The 20354-nt window shown below is 40.6% G+C and overlaps 1 protein-coding gene across 4 annotated transcripts in view; it reads right to left on the reverse strand.

Annotated features, from left to right (window-relative positions):
• The window catches only part of dip2bb (disco-interacting protein 2 homolog Bb), a 41045-nt gene that overhangs the window by 6716 nt on the left and 13975 nt on the right, over nucleotides 1–20354 (reverse strand). Inside the window, exons 2-28 of one of the 4 annotated variants that reach the window (XM_044023701.1) lie at nucleotides 16649–16720; nucleotides 15953–16111; nucleotides 12054–12179; nucleotides 11601–11972; nucleotides 10304–10450; nucleotides 10154–10174; nucleotides 9660–9779; nucleotides 8634–8831; nucleotides 8342–8433; nucleotides 7468–7578; nucleotides 7244–7367; nucleotides 6456–6565; nucleotides 6200–6302; nucleotides 6051–6115; nucleotides 5623–5716; nucleotides 5415–5534; nucleotides 5210–5324; nucleotides 4961–5100; nucleotides 4418–4554; nucleotides 4227–4307; nucleotides 3939–4066; nucleotides 3555–3669; nucleotides 2250–2451; nucleotides 1750–1862; nucleotides 1483–1506; nucleotides 891–971; nucleotides 12–135 (exon numbers count right to left, since the gene is read on the reverse strand). In XM_044023701.1, coding sequence (XP_043879636.1) covers nucleotides 12–135; nucleotides 891–971; nucleotides 1483–1506; nucleotides 1750–1862; nucleotides 2250–2451; nucleotides 3555–3669; nucleotides 3939–4066; nucleotides 4227–4307; nucleotides 4418–4554; nucleotides 4961–5100; nucleotides 5210–5324; nucleotides 5415–5534; nucleotides 5623–5716; nucleotides 6051–6115; nucleotides 6200–6302; nucleotides 6456–6565; nucleotides 7244–7367; nucleotides 7468–7578; nucleotides 8342–8433; nucleotides 8634–8831; nucleotides 9660–9779; nucleotides 10154–10174; nucleotides 10304–10450; nucleotides 11601–11972; nucleotides 12054–12179; nucleotides 15953–16111; nucleotides 16649–16720 — 3294 coding nt within the window. The remainder of the gene's footprint in view (nucleotides 1–11; nucleotides 136–890; nucleotides 972–1482; nucleotides 1507–1749; nucleotides 1863–2249; nucleotides 2452–3554; nucleotides 3670–3938; nucleotides 4067–4226; nucleotides 4308–4417; nucleotides 4555–4960; nucleotides 5101–5209; nucleotides 5325–5414; nucleotides 5535–5622; nucleotides 5717–6050; nucleotides 6116–6199; nucleotides 6303–6455; nucleotides 6566–7243; nucleotides 7368–7467; nucleotides 7579–8341; nucleotides 8434–8633; nucleotides 8832–9659; nucleotides 9780–10153; nucleotides 10175–10303; nucleotides 10451–11600; nucleotides 11973–12053; nucleotides 12180–15952; nucleotides 16112–16648; nucleotides 16721–20354) is intronic. The other 3 variants (XM_044023702.1, XM_044023703.1, XM_044023704.1) reach the window with 3 other exon arrangements.

Consider the following 20354-nt stretch of genomic DNA (forward strand, 5'->3'; position numbering starts at 1 on the left):
ATAGAGCCTACCAGGAGGATAGAGCAGCACTACGTTCTCTCCAGTGTTGATGCTGCCTTTCTCTGTGAGTGCCGCAGCGATCTTCTCAGCGCGCTTGTGAAGCTGGACGCAGGACGCCGTGCTCACTGCCACACCCTGAGAGACAGGTGGAAATAATGAAGGGCAAGAAGAGAGAGGATCACGGTTTTAGAAACACAAAGTGGAATTTATGCAGCAGTACCTTTACCAGAGGTTTTAAGTCCACTATGCAACATCTAGGAGGGTTTATTTGCAGGAAATGATAAATATGTTTGTATAAGTGTATAATCACTTTAAAATAAAACTAATAAGGTTTATTTAACCATAGAATATGACTTCTAAACGTACTTTAGGCAAGTGCCTGTTTCTACAGCAGACAGCAAAACAAAAGTGCATGTCATGAGGAAATGGAAGCTGACTATTCAGACAATGAAAAACGCCTCTCTCTGTCCACAAACACCCAACCAAAAATCGACCGAGAAGACAGAGAAAGTGGCAGCGAGAGTCAAATGTTTACATTCTTTCTGGTACATGAAGGCCAACATAATTCCCTCATGCACGAGGGCAGAGGTGTCAACTTGTGGCCTGAAACAACCGTTATTTAGATTTAATTCTCTCTCTTTTTGATATTAATAGACATATATGCTTTTATTGTGACGTATACATCCTTCCATATCAAAACAAACACTTTTACTTTGAAATTCGAGGAAATATCATCATGAATATCTTTATTGTGATATCATCAGGGAATATTGTGTTCTAATGTTAAGGTCATATTGCTCACCCGCTACTGCACATGTCAGTTACTCTTATAGACAGGACTATTAACTTCGATATCTTAATAAAAATAAAAGCATTTCTCAGTTTGGTACCTTAGCATTAAGAAGAACAAAGAGGATGTGGTCTGGGTCTGTCTGTGCCCTCCACTGTAGAGCCTCTGTCAAATACTGATGCTGTAATATGAAGAAAAACATAATTAGATGAGTGTATTTCGTACATTCCAGGGTAAATAAAATGTACTATACATTAACCTCAAACACAAAGACACGGAGATTATACAGGGGAGAGTTTATGCTGATGGAAGAACCTTATTCAAAACTATTCACACCTGCACTGAAATGAAAGTGTTGCCCAGAGACTGCATACCTCAGCAGACAGCTGTCTGGCATAAATGATCTCTTGTGAATGTGCAAACAGTTTATACCACATGCTCTGAGCCAACCCAGCTCTTAGAATAATGAACAATAACTTAGGATGTTAAAGCTATGTTTACAGTAAAACGGGAGGTAGAAACAGAAGGTGCAGAGCTTGAAACAAAAAACAAAATACATGCTCATTTTTTTTACTAATGTCACTTTTTAACACAAGTGCACAGAACAATACCACGATATAAAGCAGATACGAGCACAATGAGAGTAAACAAGGGTGTGGGGGGGAGATGCCAGAGGAGGCCATATTTCTTACCATCACAGTAGGCCACATACAGAGCTACATCCAGAAAGGGGACAAGAGGAAAAAAGAGAGAAGAAGAGTCCAGATTTTCTTTCAAATCTACAGAACTGAGCTCTGGTTGAGGTTGTGCCACTGTTACACTGGCAGTGAGAAGTCCTCGGTTCTCACTATTGACCTTTAATACATACTTTTAGCAAAGGGGCTAGAGTTTCTGAAGAACATGCACGTGGCTCTTTTGAATTTGTGTTCAAAAGGACTCATCATTTTTAGACACACTACCTTCCGGATAAGATCCTGGTCTTCTATCATGCCGAGGTCCCTGCCTGCGGCCTGAGCAATCCTCTTCCCTGCCACCAGGTTGCCCACCATGACAGAAGCAGGACCTACACCAACTGCTCGAGAAGAGGCGTGAGTCAGAGAATGAACAGAGAATGAAAACACAATCCCGATCTGCGAAGGTATTCTATTGTAACACAGTAATTAAGAAGAGAAACAAGTTATCCAGGTGAAGAGTCTGTGTGTTTCCATATGACCATTTCTAGCCAACGTAGCAGGAATATTACTTTACCAAATTTAGAAACTCTTACGTGTGTGTTATGGAAAACTACTGACCGTGCTCTTTTGTTTCTCCCCCAAAAAACACCTGAAACCCTGACTGACTCTGACATGCGAGACACAGTCAGCAGTTTCTCTCATCAAGTGAGATACAGTTAGTAACTAAGCTCGAGGGGGGAACTGGAACTAAGTGGATGTGATGTCATCTTTTCATATATACACACCTGGCTGCTTCTGCCGGGGTTTGGGCAGGTTGGTGACACATGTGTGTGGACACATGAGGATGTTGCAGGGATGCAGGTTGCCGTCTAAAAAGTACTGCTTGGTGTCAGAGATGTGGATGCCACCCAGAGGTGTTTTGGGCAAAGTGTTGGCTGGTACCAGAGCCAGACAGTAAAGGCCCACCTGGTGGATGCTGTCGATGGCCTGCAGGGGGAAACCAAACAGGAGTATGGTAACTTGAAATATGTTGTTGAACAGTCATTTCTGCTGCTGGAGGCCTCTCAATCAAAACGATAACAAAAGCAGTCACCAAATACTGGCTTCAGAGAGGTCCACCTACTCTTCTTTTCATGACCTATACCAGGGGTCTCAAACTCAAATAACCTTGGGGCCACTGAGCATCTAGTCTGGCCAGTAAGGGACCAGTCAAGTGAAGAAAAAAAAAGACCAACTTTTTGGCAAAAAACGACAATGGCAACATGAGCATTAAAATGTTGTCATATTCCATCATGATATCTCAATAAAACTGTTGATGATGAAAGGCTGTTCACAGAACTTCAAAATAAAAGTGTCTGTGTTGATATGGAACAATAAACATGTATTTATTATGATCTATCACTCACAGAAATAGCTCCCTTATAACTTGACATAAAGTGACGAGCCACATGAAATCGAGTGGGGGCTGGGGATTTTCCTGCCCCCCCCATAGTCTTCATTTTATTTATTTATTCCCCTTTAAACTATTTTCTTCCCCATTTATATTGTTATTATTACTGTGTACCTAATAACCCGTGTTTGGTGATTGATTTCTCCTCTTGTTCTTTTAAAAAAAAAGAAAAAACAAAACAATAATAAAAGACCAAGTTTGATGACAACAAGAAGCAAAGTGGGATCCGGGGAATCATTGTCTTAGAGCAAACGTGGTAATCGTGATCCATCAGTGACAAATACACACAATAAAATGATATTTTCTTTAAAACAAAAGACAACACACTGGGTAATTAGTAGCACTGAAGTAATAGCAGAGACAGTAAAGCCGATCATTATAAGAGGAACACTCTGAAAGAGTCCACTGCCTGGAATAGAAGGCTGCATTTCTATTCCAGGCAGTGGACTGTTTACAGTGTTGGAAACATTTTGGCTCACGTAAGTACGTACACTACTCAACACAACATATTTGTTTAATAGTTTTTTGATATTTGAATGCAGAAACGTTATATATTATATCTTTAAATATATGAGGTTTTACATGGTGTGACCTTGGGTTTCACAAACATTTGAAATAAGGTGATGATGAGGCGTTTCACCTGAAGCACTCGACTCATCCACTGGAAGCTGTCCTCCTCGCTGGCGTCTGGCCTCTGCTCCGCCACAATCACTACCCTCTCATCGTAGAACACAGTGATAGAGAACACAGCGATCCTGGCACACACACACGATGCTAAAGTTTATTAAGAGGTTGAGGAAGGCTGACATCTACACAAAGATAGTTTTAATAAAGCCTGAAACTTAATCTTATACTGTTTCAGAAAGATTAACCAAGTTAGCAGATCCACACCAAACCTCCTTGAATGAGGATAAAAACAAATCTGACATTTTGGTTCTGCTGTACTTCATTTGAACCACCAGATGTCAGCAGAGATAACTCAGGATTGAAAATCAACTTTTTGTAAATAGCAATTTCCTCTCACCTGCCACGGTACACAGTCTTGACAGGCTCTACAGCCAGAGCAGTGGCCACCAGGTCATCAGCATTGTGTCTGCGTCCACTGACCATCAGCAGGCCTTCGATCTTACCCACCACAAAGATCAGACTGCCCTGTACAGTGCGGGGGGAACACACACGGGATTGTGATACAGTATTAAGTGCTCCACAGAAAGTAAACAGATCCACCAAAGACTGGGAGAGAAGGATGGTTTTATTTAGGGAGGCAGGGGTCAGCACAGGTATTGTACTCGAATGAAAGAGTCCTACTTACTGGGCCAACAAATCCCAGCAGACCTGAGCGCACAAATGGAATCTCTCCGATGGGAACTCCATTAATGTTCACCGGGATCACCTGAACACAGCACACAGACAGAGCAGTGGGTGGTATATAACACAAAAACCTGATGTTTTCTGATGTTCTATCACCGCAGACACGTCTGTGGTGTGATTCCGCTCTCGTACCTCGAATGTGTTTTTCGTGAGTCCAGGCAGGCCGTAGTACATGGTGCCTCCAGCACGAGAGTTGATTATGATCTCTCCTATCTCATCTGTTCTACATAGCTGAGGAGGCCCCTCAGGTTTGACAATGCACATCAGCGCTGGTAATGCACAGAAACAACCGTTAGAATACCTCAGGGTATGGTATTTAAAGGTACTGTATAAGGTATGGCTTTGTAGTTTTTAGTGCAATATTATATATAGTCAGTGCACATAATCCTCCAATCCACTGTATGTGTGTATGTATATATATATACACATATACACTATATATATATATACTGTATATTTGCATGCATGCATTCTCTAGTTTGTTGTTGTATTCAGTTGCTTGTGAATGAATAAAAAACAATATTATGTATGAAATTCATGCTTTTTTTAGTAGGTGACTCTCTCTCTCTCTCTCCTTATAACATCTTTGATGTCAGATTTCCACAAAGGCACAAAACTGTTGTTGGTTTTTCAAGCTTTCCTTTCAGCTCGTGGACCTTTTCCTTCTCTCCTCACCTCCGGGCATAACATGGCCCACATCTTGCACAGTCAGAGCGGAGTTCTTGTCCTCTGTGTTGACCCTGATGACACCATGGCTCAGGCCGCCCATCGAAAGAATGGCACGGGCAGGGAGAGGTGCACCTGGTACTCCTGGTCTATATGGGAAAGATACGGCAAACTAATCTTACAAAAAGCTGTGTGGGTTTCAATCGTTCTTCTTTTCATAAATCTTGACAATTAAAAAAACATAAGAAAGTGTCATACCTCCGTAAAGCTACAGTCATGGCCTCAGGTGAGGTAGCACAGGGACAGATGACCTCAGGCTTCAGTCCGTGGGACTGGAAAACGTTTAGGAAGGCATCACAGGAAGACACCGACCCTGAGGAGCAGGAGATTCAATATGTTATACACCACATCTGCACAGGCTGAGGTCATCTTTTTTTACTTAACTATAAGGTGAAGTACTCACAGGGATTAGCACCGTCAGCAACAATGAGCATACGTAATGAAGCGAGGCTGGTGTCTCTCTGGTCCCGATGAGCCATCATGGCCCAGTGCAGATCACGACACTTCACCAAAGCTATACGAGCTGAAGGAGAGTGACAGTGGCCTGACATGTTAGACATTCAATTTAGATTCAATTGTCACTCAATCTGAGGGATTAAGTGTAACGTTACCTTTGTGGATGTGGACCCTCTGCACCCAGGAGAGAGGACACGCCTTCATTACAGCATAGGGAACACTGATCGTGTGTATCCTGTTCATTACAGCCTGGAAATATACAAAGCCTAATGAAACACTTCAATCTAAAAACTAATAAATAAATACACATATATAAACAACTACCAACAGATGGATGGTTCACTGGATAAAAGCATTCAACTTTATCGGGCAATAATAGTGGAGTTTGTGGTGCTATTACAAAGTAATGTTAAATAAATAGTTTGAACAACAGAAATAATTGAAAGAAAATCAGGGTAGAAAAAGGGACTTTGTGAAAAATGTAATTATAAAATGACAATAAAATGACTCAAAACATTGTCATTTAGTTACCATGCCTACCGTATAATCAAATATACCTATATATTACATCACACATGCTCACCGTGAGAACACCGTGCCACAGGCCAATATCCTTTTTAAAGTCCAGGACATTCACTAATGTTTCCCCTTAAAGTGAAGACAGACAGAAGTTGACTTAAGTGTTAAATCTGTGCTGATGGAGGAAACTTAAGATGATAAATAAACGCTCACCTTCACAGTAGTTGCAGGCCTGGGTCAGAGCCTGACAGTGGGTCAACATGGCTACTTTAGACACGGCCACACCCACCACAGTGCCTTCTTTACTCGCCTTGTACTAAACAGGAAGATGCAGTTTCATTTACTCTACTTATTTATACATGTATGTTCACTAAAAGTACTACTTTCAAATGTACACAGCAGTTAAACTTAACATGTTCCAACAATCAAACCACATTCATTTCTCTACCAATACATATGTTCTTTTTACCTCTATATATGCAGGGTCAGTGTTAGCGGTGGGGACGTGAGGCTGCCAATCTTTAGAGGGTTTCGTCAGGTATTTTGAGTCCGTTATTACCCACTTTAGTCGAGGCCAGCCTTGACGAGAAACGTGTCAATGAACAGTTTAGTTTCAAATTCCACTGTAGGGTTGCATTAAAAATTGCATTAACCTTTGAGAAACTTCATTTTCATAGGCCTGGGACAATGTCACTTATTTGTGTCTGATACCGATACAGATATCACAAACTCGAGTATCTACAGATACCGTTATTAGTCCGATACAGTCATTTTAGACCATTTATGAACGTATGAAGCTGTTAACGACACATTTGTGCTGAATCATGTCAAAGTCATAATTCTTCAACTGTGTAACAAATATTGTTCTCCCCAAAAAAGAAGAAGAATTAAACAGCCCAAACATGACTCAGCTAAAATGCTTTTGCTGATTTTTTTTAATTTACATTTTTAACACTCTGTGCATAGTGAAACACATAATATATAGGATTTTTGGATTGTATCCGATACAAATACAGATTCCCATCCCTAGATTTTCAACCAAGTATTAAAACAAGCCTTTTATTTATCATGGTTTGTCCTATTATTTACAAGCCCCTGGAAAAGAACAATAATTAGCATACAATGCTTATAATTTCTTACAATTTTTGTCAAAATGTGTCTTTGTCCAAATATATATGGCCCTAACTGTATATGACATCTTAATAAATTCAGTATTTCATAAAAGAATAATATATTTACTAAATAACATCTTATTACCTTTGAACTGCAGTATTTCCCCTGCAGGGGTCTTGGGCAGACCCTTCAAACAGATCTCACTGGTCAGAGCCAGACCAACACCACAGCTACCGAGCAGAAAGCCCACCTGGCTGATACCTGCATCCTAAACACAACACACACAGAAAAACACACACAGTTACACATATAGAGGTGGAAATTATTAAAACAATTTCAGGTTTTTTTCCCTCCGATGGTTCTCTCACCTTACGAGACAGTGGCACCTCAATAGGTACAGGAATAACTTCAGCCAGGAGGCAGCCGTAGAAGGCCACCCAGAACATCCCAGGGTCACTGTTGGGGTAAACCAACGCCACCTACACAGACAGGATATTTTACATTTGATTTAATGTTAGATTATATAAAGAGAAATGTGTCTGTGTGGCTGTAAACATTGGAGTTTTAGTAATCATGTAATAACAGTAACAGGTCTATAATCATGACAGCAGCTGCCATTAAGTAACGCAAGTATGATGTTTACGTATGATTATTAACATGCTTAAGAATTCTAATCTGATAAAAGTAACTAATTGTCACTAACCACAATTTTCATCTGAGGCTGATAAAGTGTTTGCAGCTTGTTAAGCTCTGTAGAAATTCATATTTTGGTGAAAATACTGGAGTAAGTGAAAGTTTGACGTGATTGTTTCACTAAAGGTAAAATCAAAACTTAAGACCTTAGTATTCATCCTCTGTCCACCATCAATATGCATAAAAACATTCATGTATATCTATATATATCTGTATATGTAGATCTCCTCACACAAGATCAACAGGGGCAGAAGTTGTAAATGCACCAGGGCTGAAACAAGTCAACGATTAATTTCATTATCCATTAATCTGTCATTTATTTACTCGATGGATTAGTTGTTTGGTTCAAACAATGGAAGAAAATGTCGATCTGTGTTTCCCCGAACCTTCAAAAGGACTGCAAACTGAAATGGTTCCGTTTTAATGACTTCTTTTTTAATGATTTATTTCTGTATGTATATTCACATTTAAGAGGTGTGTAAAATCGGAGAACTTGGTGTTGTAATTATTATAGTTTTTCTGTTTCAGTTTGTGCGGTGAACGTCTCACTCTGTCTCCAGGTTTGAGGATTTGCTCGTTCTTGGTGCCCAGCTTGTTCAGGAGCGTGTACGCCAACTTCACACTGCGACTCCACAGCTTGCCTGACAGACAGACAGAAGGTGTAATAGAAAAAAACACTACCCAACAAAAACCCACCTCATGGCACAAAAATGAATAATAATATTGAGATGAAGAGACATGACATAGTAACGTTAGTGCTCTTTTCAGAGAATGTTTGATTTGACCCTGTAAACAGCTCTCTCTGTTTCTGCATATTAAATAGCACAGTCATGTGTCTCACCATAAGTCAGTGTATAGAGCGGTCTGCCGGTGATGTCCAGAGCAGTGAGAGCGGGGCTCTTCCCCTGCGTGGCCCCCCAGCGGGCCAATGCTGCCTGCAGGGCTGGGGGCCAGTTACTGACCACTCCCAAAGGCTCTCCTTTCACTGGGATGATCTGACGGCCCTCCGGCTTAGGCGTGTTTGGGTCTGGCTGGGGCACTACAAGAAACACAGTAGAATTTATCTGGGTATGTTTACATGTTTACATACTGGGCAGACTGGATATGGATCTATTACACTTTATATCACAGTACAGAAACAATATGGTGATTATTCTGTAATAGGGAGGTAAATATATGCTAATATTTCTAATGCTATTTCCAGGTTGGTGATAACAAAGGTAAAAATGTAGTAATGAGAACCTAATGTTACAGTAATACCATGTTATTTACAAACTAATATCCTGTTAATGTTGGATTGCCATTATTACATCAACACAACAAATAAACTCATTTTTAAATAAAAGTAAGGAAAGTAATTAGACATGTGATGCGAGAAGAGAATAAAGACAGCAAAGAGATTTCATCAAAACAAAAACAAAGCGTTTTAGAGTTTTAATTCATTTCATTTACTAAATAAGTCATAATAAAGTGCTTTATTTTTTAATCTTTATATTACGTATGCCTGTTTTCAACTGAAGTAAGAAAATCACATTTATTTGTTTTAAATTTCAGTGGTTATTTATAATCCATTCAACTCAATTCAATGTGAAAATTTGATATGGTCAAGTCAGTTGTTTATTACACAGGCAGTACAGTAGAGTACAGTATATTCCTCTAAACCATACATAACAATCTTTAGACATTGTGATGTTATCTGGATCTCTCACACCATTTATCTACTCTCTCTCTCGCTCTCTTGTTATTATACAGTAAATATCAATATGACTGGACCAGTTGTGGCCAACGTGCAATATTGATGATGCTTTTAACTGTGTTTAGTTTGAGAGAAATACTGAATAATTAAGAGTTTGACGAAGCAGCGTACCTTCTACTATCTCCTCTGAGTCGTCGGTGAAGAACTCGCTGAGCGGCGGCCTCTTCGGCCTCTTCAGTGTGTTGAGAAGCTGCTGGATTTTGGTGGACACTCTGCTGCTGACGGGGACCCCTGAGGGTGGAGAGGGGACGTGTCAGGAGAAACCCAATCGCACACCGTGGGTCACACAAACGCACACGCTGTGGTGACGCCACACTGAAGCTTCGCCCCCGCAGTGTGCTGCTCTTCATCCCGTAACAAAACAGATTGTTATCATGTCTTAAATGAGCAAACAACAGCAGCGTATGTTCAGCTGGTGAAAACAACACGGGGAAAATATGATGAGAAGTGTGTGTGGTATGTGGTTTTTTGGGATCACACGTGAGGATTCATTTAGCGTGCGGATGCTCTATTTTGTTGCATTGACTTCTATAATAATTGTTGTAAACAGGAGGGAGAGTCAGGGTAGAACAGCACGGGCATTATAGATCAAAGTGGTTCCTTACTCTGGATATTACCTCTTCCTACTGTATCAGAACATGTGACAGGGTGGAAGAAGATCAAGAAGAAGAAAAAGCAGTAAAGTCTGATTAATTAAAAAGACATGCTCCTGCAAAGATGCCCAGACAAAAACATCATTTGATGTGGTCGTTTACCATCTGCAGTCTCCATCATGCTCGAGCGGCTCTGCACACGAGTCATACCGCGGACCACGGCGTTGGAGGGCAGGTCCACCCGCGGGCCTCTGGCTGCAGGGGCCACAGCTGTGACATCTGGAGGGGGGGCACTGTTTTCCAAGGGAGCTGCAGGGGGAAGCAGCGGAGGACGGTCACATCCAACTCCCAACTCTAAAGATTCTGCTCTCTTTGTAATAACAGTGCTACTCACTGGACTGTTGGAAAGGTTAGGACACAATGAACAGTGCTGTGCAATGACCTTCTATGTGTACATACACACACACAAACTTGTTTTTATATCCCAGACATTATGCATTCTTGAGCCTATCTCTGACCCTTATTGTAAACTCAATTCTGACCTTAAAACCAGGTCCTAATCCTGATAAAAGCCCTTTAAAGTTGTGGGGCACAGACAAAATGTCCCCACAAAGATAGGTTTGTAAGTTTTTTGGACCTCACAAAGAAGTACAAGTAAACACAGAGAGAGAGAGTCTGGTTACCATGACTACATTCACTTGAATTACATTAATTTCGAGGAGAGTTACTCTAATTTCAACCATGACTATTACTGGCCTAACCCTTACCTTAACTTTAAAGGAATATAGTCGAGAAATATCTTCATTCTCTTCTTTGTTACGTGCCCACCAGTGACACTTGGTCCTGTTAGCGTAACTGTTAGCAAAGATGGCGGACACTGTTTACATTCTGGGAATGAGGTCCCGTCCCCCTACGAGTGGGTCTAAAAAGTGTGGAATTAGCATTGCAGACAAAGTGTGACTGGTGGGCACGTAACAAAAAAAAAGAATGAAGATATTTCTTGACTCAGAGGAAACAGGAATTTTTCAAAAATACTACCCCTATTCTAGTAATATGAAGCTAAATGCAAATCGGTGTATTAAAGTATTCCTGTAACTTCATCACTAAAAAATGTCTTCACCTTAAAATGTAATAATTTAAGTTATGGGGACTTGTTTTTGTCCCTCTAAGGAAGACAAATCCCAATTATGTGACGGTGTAAACAGATTTAGGTCCCCACAACACGAGTAATACCTCATATACCTGGAACACACACACACAAAGGCCTTGTGCAGCACTATTTCTTGACTTCCATTAATTTGTACTTGGTATAAAAAAAAATATATGTATATATATATATACATACACACACATATATGTATACATATATATATATATATATATACACACACATATGTATATATAGATATATATATATACATGTATATAATACATATAATACATATAAGCGGTGTCCCACCAATGCGACTGTGAGCCAACATGTCTGCCAAAGCTGTAGTGTGGGGCTGTTGTTGAGACTGTGGCTGTGGCTGAGGCTGAGGCTGAGGCTGAGGCTGAGGCTGAGGCTGAGGCTGGTGCTGGTATTGAGGCTGATACAAAGGTTGGTACTGTGGTTTGTACTGGGGCTGAGGCTGAGCTTGGCTCTGAGGCTGTGGTTTGGCCTCTCCATGGGACAGGGTGGAGGAGGCTGAGGAGGAGGTGGATGAGCCCTGCACAGAGTGGTTGATCCAACAATCTGGGCTCTGCAGGCTGGGACTGACCAAAGACTGAGGAGCAACCACTGATGACTGTCTGCGCACAGACGTCTCATCTTCAGAGCCGGATGAGGAGTCTACAAAAGACAGAGTGGATGAAATTCGGTTAAGGGTCAAATCTGTCTGAAAAGACTCGAGGACTGTTTTTACTGTCTCACCTGGTGGTGTACGGGTATTAATGGGAGACTGGACGTAAGTGGAGCGCCGCTTGGTGGGCATGGGCAGTGCCATCTTCTCCTCTTTATGTTTAGCCAGGGCAGCTTGTACTGCCTCAGTATGGATATCTGCAGAAACAGAGAACAATACACACTGAATTAGCTTGGTCCTGTTGGCTTTGGATCTGATTAAAAAAAATGATATATTGTCCAGAGCACATAGTCATGGTCTTCTTTTCCCCCACAGTGGCTTTTTTATTGTGTTTTTTTTTATTATTACTATTATGTAGAGCCTTTAAAATTGCATTGTTTTCCTAACTGCTGCTTGAATATTACTATTATTATTGTTTCTGTTATGTTCCCTAAGAAAAACCTTTTCTCTAAAACATATCAAGGGTACAAGCTCGGGCTGAATGTCAATTGTGGTTTTATAAGCAATATCGTTTTTCAGCATCAATTCAATATCGACTGTGTAATAGATTTAAAATGCGATGGAGCATTATCATAGGAGACACCAAAATAATAATCCTGCCATTTATTTAATGCACGGATGAGAACTTAAAGATTTCAATATTTCAACATTTATGTAGTACTTTTTTTAACTCTCACTAACACTGAAATAGATTGCTTCTTCACTTACGGCTACAAGAAAAGATATAATCCTGGGTCAGTTTTGCATCATATACCCCTAAATTACAGCCTGTGATATTTGCTGAGTGTAAGAGTGCAACTTAAAAACAACTCATTGATGATCCCTAACAGGAAATGTGACACCTGAAAAACAAAAGGAATGAAGCTTCCATATAAAAGTCACTTCCTAGAGTCAAAACTGTACCAGGCATTGATGTGTGGAACCGTTTGTGCACAATTATCTATTATCTTATAAAACAAATGTTACTTCATATGTCAGTGTCAAGATAAATACAGATAGAAGAACAGAACATATTAAAATCATGAAATAAATCACAGGTTGGTGAGCTCGCAGCTCACACACATTCAAATGATAGTGATGATGTGAAGGTAAACATGGCTTTATATGGAGTTGCATTATCAAAGCATGAATTGACAAATCACACCTATTAACTCAGGGGACATGATTTCCATTCAGCACATTTCAATAAATCATCAAGTGCAGTTCATTACACAACAAGCAGCAGCAGCAACAGCAGCAGCAGCAGCAGCAGCAGCAGCAGCAGCAGTGGGAGCCATAATTACATAATTGGCACTGTGGAGAACAGACAGACTGCTTGGAGCTAAATCATCTTCACTGATAATGTGCTGTTACCAACACTCACTCACACAGGAGTGGCGGGTGAAGCTCACTCTCTACACACGTCACCCCAGAGAGTGAGGGCCGACGCCATGGCGACAAACAGGTTGTGGGTGTGTTTTACATTGGCTTTAATTAGCAGTGAGATTTAAGAGACTTAAAGGCCTCAACCTAATATTATCTTTCTTATGAGCCCCCTTGGTTTAATTTTGTGATTTTGAAACAGAACAGGAAATGAGAGGCAATTCAATTAAAATTCTGTTCTGCACTTTCTCTGCAGCTCATTCAGTGATTGTTATTGCTGGAGTTTTTTGTCTCAATACCTCTTCTCTTTTATTTTAATCATGCAAGAAATGTGTCTTTAGGTATGAAAAAAGGGACTCAATCTGTTGATGTTCTGTAGATCTATGGCTTTAGTGAACTGAAACATGAAACATCTTTTGATGGAACTGTCATGAAACACTGGACACGCATTTAAAAAGGTACTTTTTAAATGAGTGTAAAATTTAGCAACATTAATTGTTTGCAAGTTGCACACTGGACCATTAAAGTATAAAAAATAAGGACTTCAATTATACAGTTAATAAAGTTTATAAAGTACATTATAAAGTACAAATTGTTACTGTACTTAAATACAAAATTCACTTATCTGTACTTTATTTATAATTCTAGAAACTTTTATTTTAATCCACTACATTCCTAAATAAATTGTGTACTTTTAATTCGATACATTTCCCCCAACTATCTTTGCTACAACCAGATAAAATCAGAGGAAGAAGACTTGGTAAAACAGTAAAGTTCGACTCCACCCGGGGCTGATTCTACTCAATTCCATTGTAAGTCACTTTGGATAAAAGCATCTGCAAAATGACATTACATGTCATTTAGTAAAAATGGTCTATATGTATGACCACTCAAAGATGCTTTACACTACATAAGCCATTCACCCACTCACACCCATTCACTCTCACATTCATATGCATCTTCTATCACACTTCTTTTTAATGCCCATTCAAAAGAAGAAAGAATGAATGCTTCTTTTTAACCCCATGTTAACATGGGGTTAAGTGTCTATTCCAAGGACGCATATCGAGTAGTGGAGCCGGGAATCATAACAACCAGGTGAAAGACAACTCACTCTACCACTGAGCGATCATCACTCAATTCTAACTCCTCACTTTCTCAATGCTTTTACTTCTAAAACTTAAGTTCTTTTTACACCAGAAAATGACTTTTGATACTTAAGTACAGTAAATGTCATAAATGTTAAGACTTTTAGTTAAAGGCCACATAGACTGGAAGCTCCAATTAACACTGCGTTTGTGTGTGTATCTGCGTCATTACCTCATTTATGAAACCCTAAAGTTTCAGAACAAACAGTTCAGCCACTGCTGAGAAAATAGTGTTTTATTGTTTTCCTGGGCTCTGCGAAGCAGATCAGCACTTCCTTAATTTGATGTCGTCATCAGAAATCCTCACCACTCCTCTCACCACCGTAGCGCCTCCTGGTGTTGGCACTAGTCCGGGCACATCCGGTTGCGTACATTCAACCGCAGAAGAAGAAGAACTGCTCTCGTTGCTGAGATGCAGAGCATCCACCGTGCCAGAGGGGGAGCTGTGTATCTGAGAGCGGGCCTACCAATGACGTCACTTTCAGGTACCTGGCCAATCACAGGACAGTGGGAAAGCTCTCGTTGGCTGGCCAATCACAACACAGTCCACGTTCTGGGGGTGTGATTTTGGTCTGAAACGGCACGGCTGACGAGAGCGTCAGTGAGGAGATATTTTGATCGGCTAGTTTGCAGCGATTAGGAGGTTTTTAATCATGAAAACAAGTTAATGTGTGATACAAGCATTCGATGTCACCTTTAAGTAATATTATAAAAAGTGACTTCAACTTCTGCCAAAGTCATTGTTGGTAAGATACATGTACTTTTACTCAAATATCCCTTTAATGTACTTTATACAAGACTGGGTTAGGTGATTTACACGCACGCACGCACACACGCACACACGCAGAGCAGGTACTAAAAAAGTACCTGGTACCAGGTACTATGCTAGTGGAAACACAACTTAACCGTGCCGTGCCGAGGTGAGGCGATGGAAACACACCATTAGAGGAACCAGGAATGAAACCACAAGCTTCCAGTAGGAGGACGTCAGACTCTGACCAATGTCTGAATTTATATACAACTGAAATATCCAACAGACTGACTCTACTCAGCCTCTTGTTTAACTCCTCTAAAATAAACACCCTCACACTTCACCTTAAACAGAGAAAAGAAATAAGAAGTGAAACAGTTGTTTTGTGGGCATATCTGGAGAGAGGACGATTATAAAGTCTGTACCTCAGCAAACAGACACACGGTGCGCTCTGTTGCTCTGTTTTTCTTTAACCTCTCCAATGACAGGTTCTACTCTCCTCACTGCCTCCTTACACATAGCCAGGCAGTGACATCACTCTGCTTACAGGAAGTAAGGGTCCTCACTGAGGGGCTACACACACACGCATTGATTTCAAAAACAGCGGAGTGAAACTGAAGTTAGCAGCAAAACACATCTCATCAGTGACCGCTGTTTCAGAGCGAAGCTGAATATTTGTGTTTCTTTTAACGTGTGTGTTCTTTTTGACCTGATCTGTAGCGATCATCCCTGGTTCCTCCGCCTCGATGTGTTCTGCGTGAGCGACGTTCTCGGTACCGGGATGAGCTGGAAGGTGGAGGAGCATGGCTGGAGGAGGAACTGGGAGGAGGAGGAGGAGGCTTGGAGTTGTTCTTAGGGGGCGGTTCCACTGGAAAAACAAATAAAGGTGCGTTAACAAAAGAGTAAACATATAAGAAGCTTGATATTCTCCTTTTTTTTAAAAAAAAAACCAAACAAAAACAAAAACAAATTGTGTTTTCATAGAAACAGAGCAGACATGTTTCTTCTTCTTACCATTCCTGCTTTACTGAGATCTATTCTTTACTTTAATAAAGCAAACTTTACTGCTTAGTGTTTACGTGGTAGCCTGACTTTCTGTTAAACCATCAGCGGGGACATGAGCAGAGGCAGGGACTGTACCACTGGGAGGCAGCAGTGAGCATTATCAAGCCATTTACCAGTGACATTTGCAGAAACAGCCACTTTTCCAAACATTTACTGCAGCCTGTGTCTTGTTAACTCTCCCACAGTTATTCTAAAACACAGCGAGGGTAACATTTAGTGTTTGTTTTGGTTTCTAAAGTACATTTTAAGAGTGGTGTCCACCTTAAAAATAACCTCTTGTTATAACAAGACGTTGTCTGCAAGAACACTGATTTTGCAAGCAACAAAGTTGTTTTTTTACCTGGAGTGTGAATGATGTAAGGAGCCAGGAGCTTAGTCCTTTTCTTCTCATAACCCTTCTGCGTAATATCACCTGCAAAATAAAACCATTTGTTACAATATTTTCTCACATCACCTGACATAACAAGTATTCATATTTCTTTCTTCCTAATAAAAACACACATCAACCCCTCATTTCAATGGTGACATCATATCTTTGTGGTAAGGACTAAGAGTTGGGGCACATTCGAGTATTCTCTCCATGGTTTGATGATGAATTTTAACACGTTTGGACTGAACAACTCTCGCTCATGTGTCTCAATGTAGTAAACCACAACCTGTTCAAACACGGGAGTGGTGATAGAGGATGGAGCGACCAGAACAAGGAGACACAAAATGGTAAAAACAACAGAAAAGGGGAGACGGAACCAGGCATCTACAGAGGAGACTGAGGGCGTCAAAGAGGTGGCTCAGTTCCAGCCCCAATTATGAAACAGAGAGAAAGGGAGAAAACAGGACTAAATTTGGAAACTTACGGAAGTGTGGGCAGGAAATAGGATGATTCAGAAATGCAGAAAGAAGACAAGAGAGGTGGAAGACTCAGAGGGAAAACATGACTGATGAGCTCACACAGGAGGAGATGATGCTGAGCAGTGGGAGGAATGACACAGGTGAGTGACGGCACATCCCAAGGACAGAAGAGGAGGAATCCTGAGTCACGAGTGAGAGGTGAGAGAAGAGTGTCCCTTCAACTCCCCCTTATTCGCTTCCCTGCCGGCAGCCCATCTGCATCTTCCTCCACCACAATCAAATCCAACACAGGCTGACAAGGCTTTTCGAAAAAGGCCCCGAGGAGACGCAGTGACTCGGCCAAAACCCTCTGTGGGCAAAACTGTCCGATATTACGACACAGACTAAAAATCCATCTGTTGAGCCCGCCCTCACTGTTCTCCCAACTGTTTTCAACAGTGATGCTTCATTCACATTGTCAGCCAAGCGCTGCTCTCACACCTCATCTTCACACAGAGACTGTCAAGACGCGGGAGGAAAACAGGAGAGGAGAGATTATCAAGTCAAATCTGTCAAACAGAGTTGTTTCCTGTGTGATATTTGTGTGACAGGTGATCCCGATACTCTTTCATAGACAGATCACCTCTCAGAGCCCCGAGCTTTAATCCCTGATTAAAACTGAGATGAGGTGCACAGCAGTAAAAGGCTAAAGCTGTCTGCTAATGATATCGTCTTTTTTTCCCCATTTACATCACAGAGGAGAAACTACAGATAAGGATTTCCCGGCAACACAGGTGAACACTGACAGTCCAAGGGCTCGTAGTAAGGACTTTGTGTCTGAAACTGATATCACAACTGGGAGTATCTACTGATATTGATATCAGTCTGATATACAGGAGTTGTAAGATGTACGCTGATGCATTAGCATCCAGTGATAAAAAGCCATTTCAAAAACTGAATTATCCAACTGCGAAATAAATATTTTGCTCATCTAAAGAAGAAATAGCTCAGTATTTGCATTTTTACTGCCTGTGCTTAGTGATGTATTCACATGATATTTAAGGGTTTTGATTGTATTGGATTTAGTATTGGACAGATAACATTATTACATATTGTATCAGCTCATCCCTAGATTGGTGTATTAAAAAAAAGAACTCCATTGTTATTTGCATTGTTTCCGTTGGTTAAAAAATCATTAAGATAAGACTGTATTAATCCCATGATGGGGAGATTCAGTCGTTGCAGCAACATGAAGGCGGTAACAGTGTGAAATAATGTATAAATATAAATAAAAGAAAAGGTAACCGTTATTGTAGGCACATAAATCAATATATATGACAGTTATATATACATATATACAAATAGAAAAAGTTGAAAATGTGTATAATAATTGACAGCCTGTAGGGTATTAAAAAGGAATATTGCACACGACACAACATTAGAATGTGATGAAGTGATTATTGTGTGGAGTTGAATAGTCTTATTGCAGTAAATGACCTGTGGTGGCGCTCCTTCCTACACTGAGGGAAATTCTCAGGGCCATAACTGTGTGGTGCAGGCCAGGGGTGCGAGGTGTTGTCCACCTCCTCGATGACCAGTGGACTAACCCGTTAGTTCAGACTCTTCCTATCACTGTCCCTGCTGCTTCCTGTCCAGCTCACCTCGATGTAGTGGACAGAGGCCACCACAGCCTCATAAAAAAGTCCTCTTTGTCCGCTCACAAAGAAATCTCAAAAACACTGTGGCATCGCTATAAAGACGTCTGAAGAGGCCACAAACAACAGAGCGACACATGTAGCCAGATATATAATTATCATATTTGTGCAATGTCATGGTTAGGGAGGGACCTCCTCTGTTTTTGTCATCTGTATATGTGTGTGTGTGTGTGTGTGTGTGCTCGGTGGACGTGGCCGGACTGGATTCTGAAGTCCCTCTTCAACACCCTCACCTGCAGCTTATCTTTTCATCAAGACTCCAATCCTGCTCTGCTCTTATACCAAACTCTCTGCACCTGTCTTCACCAGATTGTTCAGCTACCCAGTGTGGTATACATCGAGTCTGTTTTTATATCATCCATATTTTTCACCTGTGTTCCACGTCTGCCTGCCTCTCAGCCTGGAAACCCACTTCACCGCTACTCCTCCGCCTGACCAGACAACTCAAAGTTAATGTAAAATAAACTCTCTAAACCCATCTGTGTTTGTAACATTTTATATTGTTTATACCCAAATAGGTTTTGGTTTTGTTTATTTTTGCAGACCTATTACCTTTGCAGCATCATATCATCAGATTATCACCATGTCAGTCAACACTGAACTCATGTCAGACACAACCAAAGGGTGAGTGCACTCCAAAATCATTTTAAGTGAAATATCTGGCATGTTTGCTCAGTATCATAGACAATAAATAATCAAAAATACTCATAAAACACAGTTAAATACAGACTCGCCGGTGAAAGAGAAAGCGCTGATGTTTGGAGGAGGGTAAAGTCCACTCCTTTATCACATCTGGAGGAAAAATTGAAGAAAGGCAAACAGTTCCATAAGTAATGCATGAATGGTACAGTTGGCCTCGCTCAGTCACATGATTTATTTTTAGCTCATGTGAACAGGCAGTTTCTCTGCAGAAAGATAGAGAGAGCGATGGAATCAGAGATGGGGGAGGGGCTGGTGTGGCTTTAAACGGACCTCAACGTAATCACTCTTCCATCTGGATGATTTGAATTTCATCTGTTTCTTTAATGCTCATAGTAGCTCCAGCAGTGGGAGCTAAAGAGTTAAACCCTTTTAGAAGGTAAATCCTACAAGTGAACTACGGACGAACAGACACATACAATCACAATGTGGTAAGAGGAGCTCTTGTTGTTTTTGCTTTATCTTTTATTTCAGTGTATGTTTGATAGATAGACAGACCTTACTGATCTACAGCACTTAAACTACACAAAGCATAAAATATAACAGAGGAAACACAAAATAGATTGATGAAGAAAAAGAAAATAGAAAAAGAAGGATACACACGTCATGGATTCACAGAGAGTATACGGAACACAATATTAGAATAAAAAAATTTACAATCTATAAAAAGAAACAGATAAATACAGAATGAAATCTTTGAATGTGTATGAATAATCCAATCGACAACACAGTGAATATATACAGAGTGAAAGAGAGCAGTTCATGCAATGTTGAGCTGGTGCAGAGGATATGAATTAAGTTGCT

Source organism: Solea senegalensis, linkage group LG4 (genome assembly GCF_019176455.1).
Source record: "Solea senegalensis isolate Sse05_10M linkage group LG4, IFAPA_SoseM_1, whole genome shotgun sequence".
Classification (NCBI taxonomy): domain Eukaryota; kingdom Metazoa; phylum Chordata; class Actinopteri; order Pleuronectiformes; family Soleidae; genus Solea; species Solea senegalensis.